General features: G+C 44.5%; 1 protein-coding gene across 2 annotated transcripts in view; it reads left to right on the top strand.

Annotated features, from left to right (window-relative positions):
• Positions 1–12,055, top strand: part of AGTPBP1 (ATP/GTP binding carboxypeptidase 1) — a 213,354-nt gene extending 201,299 nt beyond the window's left edge. Inside the window, exon 26 of one of the 2 annotated variants that reach the window (XM_073228728.1) lies at positions 9,066–12,055. In XM_073228728.1, the coding sequence (XP_073084829.1) occupies positions 9,066–9,105 (40 nt within the window). In that variant the 3' untranslated portion in view covers positions 9,106–12,055. Of the gene's footprint in view, positions 1–9,062 lie in introns of both variants that reach the window. The other variant, XM_073228727.1, reaches the window with a different exon arrangement.
• The last annotated feature ends 590 nt before the right edge of the window (positions 12,056–12,645 follow it).

Here is a 12,645-nt window from a genome sequence, read left to right as displayed (position 1 = left end):
TGGGAGTGGGTGAGCTGGCGCCCGGCAGGAGGGGAGAGGTCTGCTCCTGATGGAGGATGGACGTCATATTCCATAGGAGAAGAAGACCAGCCAGGTTAAAGAGAAGAAGAGAACACAGAAAAGCCCCAAAGGTGATGATCGTATTAGGACTTCCTTCCCCTGCTGTGTGACCTTGGACAAATTACTGTACCTATTCTGGTTTCACACACCTCATTTGTAACATATGGTAATAACCTACCTTAGAAGACTGCTGTGGGTCCTGAGAATGTAATGACTGAGAGAACAGCTATCACAGTGGTTGGCTCATGCTGGGGCAAACAAGTATTTGTTCTCGTCTCTCCTTTCCCTTGACTTTGTTTTCCCTGCTCACCATGTTTTATTTCCCCCCACTGTTACCAGGGAACACATGTCAGAGACCTCCCAAAACCTCTCTGGCCTATCGCCTTTAGGTGAGGAAGAGCTCACAGAGAAAGTGAAGTCATGGGAGGGTGTGGTGAAGAAGGGGGAAGAACATAACATAATCATAATTGTTTCGATCTTTTTGGGAGTGGGGCTTTACCTCTCTCCTGGAAATAGTCGTTATTTGCAGCTGAGTGACACCCCAGTGTTGTTCATGCAATGGCAGGGAGCTCAGGGGGTTGGGTTTCCATTCGGGGTTGTAAATTGTGGTATTTAGATGCCAGACAACAGGCATCCTGGGAGGCTCTGGCAGTCTGTCAGCTTCTTGGTGAGAATTGTATACTTCAACGTCGTATTTCACCCTTGCCACATTGTCTGGGTTTGTTCTTTGTTTATAACGGGGAGACTGGAGACAGTTGGTTACCTCTTTAGGGGACACATAATGCTTTCCTGGGGACCTCTCAGGCAGAGCAAAGGGCAGCAGGCACCGAGTGGGAGAGATGAGACCACGCCTGCCCATTCCCTTGAGAGGGTGCATGCTGGTAGCTTTGTGTGGGGATGGGTGCTAATTTCTCTACTATCATGCAAGATCTGGAAACTGAGCCAGCTTCCTTTCCTCTGCTGCTCACTGCTCAAAGGACTACAGCCCAAGGACTGCAGCTCAAAGGACTGCAGCCCAAGGACTTCTTTTTATGAAAGAAAGAGTATCAAAAATGACCCATGTGGAGATGATCATGAAGCTCGGGGCTGGTTAGGTCAGAGTTACCCTTATGAGACTGGCATCCCTTTCCAAAAGCATGAGGCTCTTGCTTACTGCTGTTGTTTGTTGGACCTGGTTGATTTGTCTGCTGGTCAAGATTTAGTCTTGGATGGTTGGTCTAGGAGACCAGGTGACCAGCCCCAGTGAATGATGGCCAGGCAGGCTGGGGTGGACACTGGGAAACCCAGGCAGAGGGAGCTCAGAGGATGGGCGTCTCAGCTGGACTTGAGTAGTTACGTCAGCTTTTCTGGAGGAGGTCATGTCTAAGCTGAGATCTACAGGATGAACTTCAGATTCTGAAGCCAGAGAAGAGAATTCTGAGCAGCAGGAACAGAATGTGCAAAAGGCTATAGAAACACAGGTTAAGGGTGTGGGAGAAGCTACAGGTGCTCATTATGGTCGATACAGAATATGGAAGGGATGAAAGAGAAGGCTGGAGAGGTCAGCAGGGGCTGGGCCACACGGGGCCTTTGTTCCAACATGGCTGTGCTTGCTGGGTTGAAGACCCCCTCCCTGTCAGCTCCTGCTCAGGATAGAGATGGAATCTAGAAGCACATGGCACATGCTGTGGGTGCCTCAACTGTATCTTCTTGGCACTTGCCACCTGAATGCCCACAGGGCCCAGCTATCAACAGTGCTAGCACCTGCGCCACTTCACCTGAGGGTTTCTCTGTCTTCCACACTGACTTTGTGGTAATATGTCAGGCTGAAGTGCTGAAACACTAATGTCTCAGGAGCTGTGCTCAACCAGTGACTCTCAGGCATCGGTGGATAAATACCTCAGCTCCATTGCTACCATGAGTAGCATAACTAGAGCGTATATTGGCACTGGTTTTTAGAGTTTCCCCTGTGAGATGAACCTCCAGTTGTCCAAACTTGGACATTCAGATATTCTTGGTTCAAATGTGGTCATAAGGCAAATCTAGCTGCACAGGCAGCTGGCATTATAGGTATCATGTGAGACTACAAGGCCAGATAAAACTTGTAGAAAACTTGGAGACTGGATTTTGGGACATCTTAAGGTTTCTCCCATGTAGATCACTGGTTATCACTGGCAAGAATTCTTGTTGCATATAGTTAATATTGAAATATCTGGGAAAGATGTGATGTGGGAGGCTTTTAAGACTGTTTCTAACACAATTTTACCCACTTAGTTTCCAACCTTAGAATGTAAACTCCCACAGGTAGAAATCTTTGTGGTCTGTTTTTTTTTTAATTTTGGTATCATTAATCTACAATTACAGAAAGAACATTATGTTTACTAGGTTCCCCCCTTCACCAAGTCCCCCCCCACATACCCCTTCACAGTCACTGTCCATCTGCGTAGTAAGATGCTGTAAAATCACTACTTGTTTTCTCTGTGTTGCGCAGCCCTCCCCATGTCCCCCACACACTATACATGCTAATCATAATGCCCTCTTTCTTTTTCCCCACCCTTATCTCTGCCTTCCCACCCATCATCCCCAGTCCCTTTCCCATTGGTAACTATTAGTCCATTCTTGGGTTCTGTGATTCTGCTGCTGTTTTGTTCCTTCAGTTTTCCTTTGTTCTTATACTCCACATATGAGTGAAATCATTTGGTACTTGTCCTTCTCCACCTGTCTTATTTCACTGAGCATAATACCCTCTAGCTCTATCCATGTTGTTGCGAATAGTAGTGTCTGTTTTTTTCTTATGGCTGAGTAATATTCCATTGTGTATATGTACCACCTCTTCTTTACCCATTCATCTACTGATGGACATTTAGGTTGCTTCCATAGCTTGGCTATTGTAAACAGTGCAGTGATAAACATAGGGGTGCATCTGTCTTTTTCAAACTGGAGTGCTGCATTCATAGGGTAAATTCCTAGAAGTGGAATTCCTGGGTCAAATGGTATTTCTATTTTGAGCATTCTGAGGAACCTCCATACCGCTTTCCACAATGGTTGAACTAGTTTACATTCCCACCAGCAGTGTAGGAGGGTTCCCCTTTCTCCACAACCTCGCCAACATTTGTTGTTTGTCTTTTCGATAATGGTGATCCTTACTGGTGTGAGGTGATATCTCATTGTGGTTTTAATTTGCATTTCTATGATGATTAGTGATGTGGAGCATCTTTTCATGTGCCTGTTGGCCATCTGGATTTCTTCTTTAGAGAACTGTCTATTCAGCTCCTCTGCCCATTTTTTAATTGGATTATTTGCTTTTTGTTTGTTGAGGCATGTGAGTTCTTTATATATTTTGGATGTCAAACCTTTATCGGATCTGTCATTTATGAATGTGTTCTCCCATACTGTAGGATACCTTTTTGTACTATTGATGGTATCCTTTGCTGTACAGAAGCTTTTTAGCTTGATATAGTCCCACTTGTTCATTTTTGCCTTTGTTTCCCTTGCCCGGGGAGATATGTTCATGAAGAAGTCACTCATGTTTATGTACATGAGATTTTTGCCTATGTTTTTTTCTAAGAGTTTTATGGTTTCATGACTTAACATTCAGGTCTTTGATCCATTTGGAGTTTACTTTTTACTTTTGTGTATGGGGTTAGACAGTGATCCAGTTTCATTCTCTTACATGTAGCTGTCTAGTTTTGCCAGCACCATCTGTTGAAGAGACTGTCATTTCCCCATTGTATGTCCATGGCTCCTTTATCAAATATTAATTGGCCATATATGTTTGGGTTAATGTCTGGAGTCTCTATTCTGTTCCATTGGTCTGCGGCTCTGTTCTTGTGCCAGTACCAAATTGTCTTGATTACTGTGGCTTTGTAGTAGAGCTTGAAGTTTGGGAGTGAGATCCCCCCCACTTTATTCTTCCTTCTCAGGATTGCGTTGGCTATTTGGGGTTTTTGGTGTTTCCATATAAATATTTGAACTATTTGTTCCAGTTCATTGAAGAATGCTGTTGGTAGTTTGATAGTGATTGCATCGAATTGCAGCGAATTCAAACTGGAGTGAATTGCTTTTTGGGCAGGATGGACATTTTGATGATATTAATTCTTCCTAGCCAGGAGCATGGGATGAGTTTCCATTTGTTAGTGACCTCTTTAATTTCTCATAAGAGTGTCTTATAGTTTTCAGGGTATAGGTCTTTCACTTCCTTGGTTAGGTTTATTCCTAGGTATTTTATTCTTTTTGATGCTATTGTGAATGGAATTGTTTTCCTGATTTCTCTTTCTATTAGTTCATTGTTAGTGTATAGGAAAGCTATAGATTTTTGTGTGTTAATTTTGTAGCCTGCAACTTTGCTGAATTACTTTATTAGTTCTAGTAGTTTTGGAGTGGAGTCTTTAGGGTGGGTTTTTTATGTACAATATCATGTTGTCTGCAAATAGTGACAGTTTAACTTCTTCTTTACCAATCTGGATTCCTTGTATTTCTTTGCTTTGTCTGATTTCCATGGCTAGGAACTCCAGTACCACGTTGAATTACAGTGGGGAGAGTGGGCATCCCTGTCTTGTTCCCCATCTCAGAGGAAAAACTTTCAGCCTCTTGCTGTTCCGTATGATGTTAGCTGTGGGTTTATTGTATATGGCCTTTATTATGTTGAGGTACTTGCCCTCTATGCCCATTTTGTTGAGAGTTTTGATCATGAATTGATGTTGAATTTTGTCAAATGCTTTTTCAGCATCTATGGAGATGATCATGTGGTTTTTGTCTTTCTTTTTGTTGATGTGGTGGATGATGTTGATGGATTTTCGAATGTTGTACCACCCTTGCATCCCTGAGATGAATCCCACTTGGTCGTGGTGTATGATCCTCTTGATGTATTTTTGAATTCGATTTGCTAATATTTTGTTGAGTATTTTTGCATCTACGTTCATCAGGGATATTAGTCTGTAGTTTTCTTTTTTGGTGGGGTCTTTGCCTGGTTTTGGTATTAGGGTGATGTTGGCTTCATAGAATGAGTTTGGGAGTATTCCCTCCTCTTCTATTTTTTGGAAAACTTTAAGGAGAATGGGTGTTATGTCTTCTCTGTATGTTTGATAAAATTCCCAGGTAAATTCATCTGACCTGGGGGTTTTGTTCTTGGGTAGTTTTTTGATTACCGCTTCAATTTCATTGCTGGTAATTGGTCTGTTTAGATTTTCTGTTTCTTTCTGGGTCAGTCTTGGAAGGTTGTATTTTTCTAAGAAGTTGTCCATTTCTCCTAGGTTTTCCAGCTTGTTAGCATATAGGTTTTCTTAGTATTCTCTAATAATTCTTTGTATTTCTGTGGGGTCTGTCATGATTTTTCCTTTCTCGTTTCTAATTCTGTTATGTGTGTTGACTCTCTTTTTCTTCTAATAAGTCTGACTAGAGGCTTATCTATTTTGTTTATTTTCTCGAAGAACCAGCTCTTGGTTTCATTGATTTTTTCTATTGTTTTATTCTTCTCAATTTATTTCTTCTCTGATCTTTATTATGTCCCTCCGTCTGCTGACCTTAGGCCTCATTTGTTCTTCTTTTTTCAATTTTGATAATTGTGACATTAGACTATTCATTTGGGATTGTTCTTCCTTCTTTAAATACGCCTGAATTGCTATATACTTTCCTCTTAAAACTGCTTTTGCTGCATCCCATGCAAGTTGGGGCTTTGTGTTATTGTTGTCATTTGTTTCCATATATTGCTGGATCTCCATTTTGATTTGGTCATTGATCAATTGATTACTTAGGAGGATGTTGTTAAGCCTCCATGTGTTTGTGAGCCTTTTTGCTTTCTTCATACAATTTATTTCTAGTTTTATACCTTTGTGGTCTGAAAAGTTGGTTGGTAGGATTTCAATCTTTTTGAATTTACTGAGGCTCTTTTTGTAGCCTAGTATGTGGTCTATTCTGGAGAATGTTCCATGTGCACTTGAGAAGAATGTGTATCGTGTTGCTTTTGGGTGTAGAGTTCTATAGATGTCTATTAGGTCCATCTGTTCTAGTGTGTTGTTCAGTGCCTCTGTGTCCTTACTTATGTTTTGTCTGGTGGATCTATCCTTTGGGGTGAGTGGTGTGTTAACATCTCCCAAAATGAATGCATTGCATTCTATTTCCTCCTTTAATTCTGTTAGTATTTGTTTCACATATATTGGCGCTCCTGTATTGGGTTCATATATGTTTATAATAGTTATATCCCCTTGTTGGACTGAGCCCTTTATCATTAAGTAATGTCCTTCTTTATCTCTTGTTACTTTCTTTATTTTGAGGTCTATTTTGTCTGATACTAGTATTGCAACACCTGCTTTTTTCTCTCTGTTGTTTGCATGAAATATCTTTCTCCAACCCTTGACTTTTAATCTGTGCATGTCTTTGGGTTTGAGGTGAGTCTCTTGTAAGCAGCATATAGATGGGTCTTGCTTTTTAATCCATTCTGTTACTCTGTGTCTTTTGATTGGTGCATTCAGTCCATTTACATTTAGGGTGATTACTGAAAGATATGTACTTATTGCCATTGCAGGCTTTAGATTTGTGGTTGCCAAAGGTTCAAGGTTAGCTTGTTTACTACCTCACTGTCTGACCTCTCTCACTTATTGAGCTGTTATAAACACAGTCTGATGATTATTTCTTTCCCTTATTTTTCCCTCTCCTCCATTCTTCATATGTTGGGTGTTTTGTTCTGTGCTCTTTTTAGGAGTGCTCTCATCTAGAGCAGTCCCTCTAAGATACCCTGTAGAGGTGATTTGTGGGAGGCAAATTCCCTCCACTTTTGCTTGTCTGGGAATTGTTTAATCCCTCCTTCATATTTAAATGATAGTCATGCTGTATACAGTATCCTTGGTTCAAGGCCCTTCTGTTTCATTGCATTGAATATATCATGCCATTCTCTTCTGGCCTGTAAGGTTTCTGTTGAGAAGTCTGATGATAGCCTGATGGTGACCTTTGTAGGTGACCTTTTTACTCTCTCTGGCTGCCTTTAATACTCTGTCCCAGTCCTTGATCTTTGCCATTTTAATTATTATGTATCATGGTGTTGACCTCTTTGGATCCCGTCTGTTGGGAGTTCTGTGTGCCTCCGTAGTCTGAGCAACTATTTCCTCCCCCAGTTTGGGGAAGTTCTCAGCAATTATTTCTTCAAAGACACTTTCTATCCCTTTTTCTCTCTCTTATTCCTCTGGTACTCCTATAATGCGGATATTGTTCCTTTTGGATTGGTCACACAGTTCTCTTAGTATTGTTTCATTCCTGGAGATCTTTTTATCTCTCTCTGCATCAGTTTCTATGCATTCCAGTTCTTTGGTTTCTATTCCATCAGTGGCCTCTTGCATCTTATCCATTGTGCTTATAAATCCTTCCAGAGTTTGTTTCACTTTTGTAATCTCCCTCCAGACATCTGTGATCTCCCTCTGGACATCTGTAATCTCCCTCCAGACTTTATCCCTTAGCTCTTGCATATTTCTCTGCAGCTCTGTCAGCATGTTTATGATTTTTATTTTTAATTCTTTTTCAGGGAGACTGGTTTGGTCTGCCTCTGCAGATCCTTTCTCAGGTGTAACTATCTTGGTCTGGACCAAATTTTTTTGCCTTTTCATGGTGACTGCAGTGGCTGTAGGTAGGTTGTGGGTGTGTCAGCTGGGAAAAGAAAGTCCTTTCTTGCTTGCTGAATGCCTTGCCCTTCTCTGCCACTTGTGATGGCTACCTGCACTCCTGGAGGAGCCACCGGGTTAATCTCCTAAGCTGCTGTGGGCGGGGTGTCTGTCAGAGCAGTGCGGAGCCCTGCGGGGAGTGGCAGGCATGCCAGGTGCACTCGTCCATGCTAGCGGCGACCCTGCCAGGCAGCTGTGTGGCAGCAGCAGCCTTTGGGTCTAGCCCGGGCAGCTGTGCTTTGGGCTAGGATTCCGGTCAGCTCCTGGGAGCGCGCCTGCTCCCTCTGGCTCAGCTGTTGGTGCGCGCGGGGCTTTTCTACGCAGGCTTCACTGTCACTGTTGCGCGTGAGCCGTGCCCTGTCTATTCAGTCACGCCACTGCGGGCTAGTCCTGTGGCACATGGATCTGCTCTCGGTTCCTTCTAGCACTTCCGCCCCCTGTGTGCACTCCCACTCTCCTGCTACTGGGCCTGTGTGTCGGGGTCTGTGCCAGTTGGAGGAACGACTGGCCGGCTGCCTAGTCCTGTGAGGGGCTTCAGAGCTGCACTGCCTCCATTTAGGGTGCCTACATTTCTCCGGTATTTCCAGCTGCCAGGACAACTTCATCCAGCTATGCGGTCCCTGTCTTTTTAAGACTTGCGGAAAGCACTCACTTTTCTTTTGTCTCAGGGGTGCCAGTTGCAGGGACCTGCCCACAGGTTTTGCTTTCCCGTTTCTCCAATATCCAGCACCCCGTGCACCTTTTCTCTGTGTTCCCGGTGCAGATTTCTAGAGCTGGTTGTTTAGCAGTCCTGGGCTTTCACTCTCTCCCCATTCTGACTCCTTTCTTCCCGCCGGGTTTTGGGGTGGGGTAGCATTCAGGTCCTGCCTGGCCGCAGCTTGTATCTTACCCCCTTCGTGTGATGCTGAGTTCTCGCAGATGTAGATGTATCCTGGCTGTTGTACTGCATCCACTGGTGTCTCTTTTAGGAATAGTTGTATTTATTGTATTTTCATAAATATATATGTTTTGGGGAGGAGATTTCCTCTGAACTACTCACACCGCCATCTTGGCTAAGGAATCCTTTGTGGTCTATTTTGCAAAGCACTCAGAAAAGATGGAGGCTCAGTAAATCCTTGTCACATATACTCAGAATTTTCCCGGGATCTAGTTTAGAGTTTGTGACCACAAGGTTTTTGCTGCATTTATTCATTATAGGTGAGTGTTCTCCCTTTACGGGCAGCCATATCTTCCAAACATATTTGAAAGAAGGGAAGATCTGATGAAGCTTCATGAAGAGATCTATATTCAATGAATAGCCCCTAGAATAAGGCCTAGAATTTCTACCTAAAGGTTTTTTCCCCCTCTAATTAGGATAATGTTTTTGTTTCCCAGCAGAAAGAAACATAAACCACGTCTCCCTCATCAGCAACGGTAGAGACTGCCGGGCTGTGTGTGGGGATTAGGTGTCCATTCAGAGTTTGCCATTGTCAGCACGAGACACTTCGGGAAAACCTTTCCCAGGTCATGGTTTCCTTGCTGATGAGACGAAGTGTGGTAGAATGAAGATGGCCACAGATTCTTTGCTTCTCTTCCCATTGAGAAGTGGCAGCTGATTCCACTCCTGAATCTGGGCTGGCCTGAGTCACGTGCTTGACCAGTGCAGTGTGGCTGGACTTCCAAGAGGATCCTAAGGAGGCTTGCTGCTTCTGTGTGGGCCTGTTAGGATGCTTGCTCGTGAAGCACTGCCTCCTGTAGCCCAGCTGCCATACCGGGACGGGGCCCAAGCCACATGGAGAAGCCACGTGTGGGCACTCTGGTCTCCAGCCCCAGCTGAGCTTCCAGCCCACAGAGGGACCCACCTACCTGCCCTGGGCGGGAAGGCGTGTGCATGTTGAGGCCAGTTGAACTTCAGATGGTGCACCCTCCCCCCAACATCTGATTGTAACATTGTGAGAGGCTCTGTGAGAACCTCTAGCTGAGTCCAGTAAGCCCACTGGATGATAAGCGATAAAGAGTTATTGTTTTAAGCCAGTTTCTAGGGTAGTCAGTTAGGCAGCAACAGTTGGCTGGAACACAAGGGATTCATACAGATGTCCTTTCTGGGGCCCTCAAGCTGTCATAAGTGCTGTGACCGCAGTGATGAACTGTCCCTCAAAAGCAAAAGTCTGAGTGTACCGATGACCAGCCGCAGGGGATTCGAGAGGGTGACGTGAAATGTCACCTAGCCATGGTCTTGGCACAGACAATGATGGAGGCGTGGGTGTTTCTTAAACCCAGAAAGGGCACTATTCTAGGGGTGGGGACATCTTTCTCACATCAGTAGTGAGTTGTAATATCCAAAGATGGGGGAGGAATGACCGTCTCCTGCTCTTATCCAAATGTGATCAGGGAGGATCTGGATTTGATCTGCCCAAAAGCTGACAACTACAGGCTCCTCCAGAATGTCAGCGTGTAGATGGCAGACCGGTTCTTAGCCCTCCTGCGGTAGGGGCAGGGAGAGGAAGGCCGAGGGAGGAGCACAACCTAACAGCAGCAGGCCCTCTGTGTCACTGTTCAACGGCCTTCTAACCCTCCTCCTCACTGACAGGACCCCGGTGTACTAGGTGCGTGTGTGCGTGTGTATGTGTGTCCCAGCTAAATGAGCCCAATGGAAAAGCTACATTTCCCAGTTCTCTTGCAGTGGGTAGTGTCCATTCGACAAAGATCTGGTCGGAGCGATGTAAGTAGAACTCTGAAAAGTCAAAGTGGAGCAGATTCACTTGGCATGTGCCGCTTGCCTCTTGCCCACCACCCTCCAGTAAGTAGGTCCCGGGGCTGCACAATTGAATTTCTCACAAGCTGGTGTCGGGACCACACTATAAGTACCACTGTTCAGCTGCCCTAAGAAATGCGATGGAAACTCATGTGTGAGTGGGTTTTGATTCCTTTCAGTCCCCAGAACAGCTGGAGGGTGTCCAGGGGCAGGGGTGAACCTGAATGACTGGAGCTGTAACCGGAAGCCTAGAGGAAACTGGATGCCACCACCGACTGTCGCTGCTGGAATCAACAACATGTGCCTTTTGTTCTTCAGGAAAGGTGGGGACGTGACCAGATAAAGGTGTCCTCCCCGATGGCACGTTCACACATCTCCCACTCGGGCCTGCTCCCCATCAGTGTCCAGCTGGCCCTCATCTGCCCTGGGTCTGTGGCCTGGGCTGTGTGAGGGCTTCTGGATCTCAGGCATGTTTTATCCATCACAGCTTGGTTGTTACCATACACTGTTTATTTTTCTTCAAAAAAAGATGCAAGCTGTGTGCCTCCAAATGCTTGAAGCTCAGAGTATTCCATTTGTTTGTGAAGAGACAGACTGGATGGCACAATTTCAATCAAACTATGAAATGCAGCCTGGCATGCCTGCAGAAAAAGGGGAAATAATAACATTGCGTGCTCTTCTTTCCGAGAAGACTGAGAACCATGCAGAGCCAATTAACACATCAGTCCCGGGAAGGTGTCCTGGTGGACGTGTTCCACCAGTGACAGCAATCAGGACACTCAGAAACGGCCTTTCTTTTCCTGGGGACAGGTGGGGCCTGTGACAAATGCTGCCCCCCATTGATTTACTCTGGGTCACCTGGCGTGTAACCTTTCGGTTCCCAGATGGAAATGGTCTCTCCCCCGACTACTTGCAAAAGTAATAAATGATCATTAAATTTTTTCAGGAAACAGAAAAAGAAAGAGCTGTAGTTTCTCCTGTCTATATCTATCTGCCTGTCTGTATATAACCTACCTTTCTCAACTGTGGGCATCTTGGGTTCACAAATATAGGTCCAGGTCTCTAATGTGGTGGCTGAACTTCATTCTACCATCTGGCTAAGTCAGCCCCCAAGTGTGGGACAGTTGGGTGGGTCTCTGCTGGGTTTTCTTTGGTAAACTGCTGCATTGGTTGTCCTTATCCATACATCTTAGTGCCTCCGTTTTCTGATTTGTGTTGACTAACCTTCTAGCAGTGGAATCGCTGTGGAAATGCTTGACGTTCCTTCTTGCACTGCTCTCCCTAAGTCTGTGCAAATGACACCACCGGCCTCACACCCACTGTCACTAGAGCACAGTGCTGTGGCACTTCCTGGGGTCACCTTCTTTAGGTTTCTGAATGATTAGCCTAACTTGTCATGGGAAATCTTTATGCAATAAAGATTTTAGTGTTTCCTTATTATTATAAATGGTTGTTATAGTAAGCATTTTATCATAATAGTACTGATTTGGCTCTTTTCTTATGTCAGCTTTTTGTTATAAAGACCTTTAAACTATGAGATAAGCTGAAATAATAGTACAATGAACACCCACATACCCTCCATCTAGATTCAATTATTTAATTTTGACTCTATATGATTCCTCTCTAGCTATATGAGTGTATTTAAATTTCCTTAACTGCAGTACTGTTATCACACCTAAGAAAGTTATCAATAATTTCATAATATAATTTAATGTGTAGTCCATATTTCGATTAATGCAGTATGTATAAAGTATTATTTCAGGACAACAGCTGCTATATAATCCATAGAGATAATATTTGGGGCTCCCAAGCCTGGCTTATGCATCACAATCACTTGGGGCTATGTCTTAACAGGTGCTGTGGATTGAATGCAAACTTCTTCAAGGAATTTCAAGGGTAGGATTTTTTTTAAAATTGGAAGTTGTCCTGCAAGTCAGCAAACTTATCCAGAGATGAGGTACTGAGGGGCCCCTGGTGCAGGGATGGTGTCAGGGCAAAAAGGAGAAATGTGGGCACCTAGGCAGGGGCACTAAATGCCCCTCGTGCCACCGCTGCTGGGATTAGCTCAGCACAAAGAAAATGAGCAGCGAACCAACAAGTTTTCAGAAGATGTGATTTTGGTGTCGGGGGCTGGAGAGAGTGACAGTACAAGTCCCTTGGCCCCTGAGAACACCTTGTCATGTCATTTCTGCAGGGCTGTTGGGTGTACCTGTAACGAGGGGC

This window comes from Manis javanica, chromosome 2, assembly GCF_040802235.1.
Source record: "Manis javanica isolate MJ-LG chromosome 2, MJ_LKY, whole genome shotgun sequence".
Taxonomy (NCBI): Eukaryota; Metazoa; Chordata; class Mammalia; order Pholidota; family Manidae; genus Manis; species Manis javanica.
The sequence above is the reverse complement of the archived record's forward strand: the minus strand, read 5'-3'. Positions and strand labels throughout refer to the sequence as shown.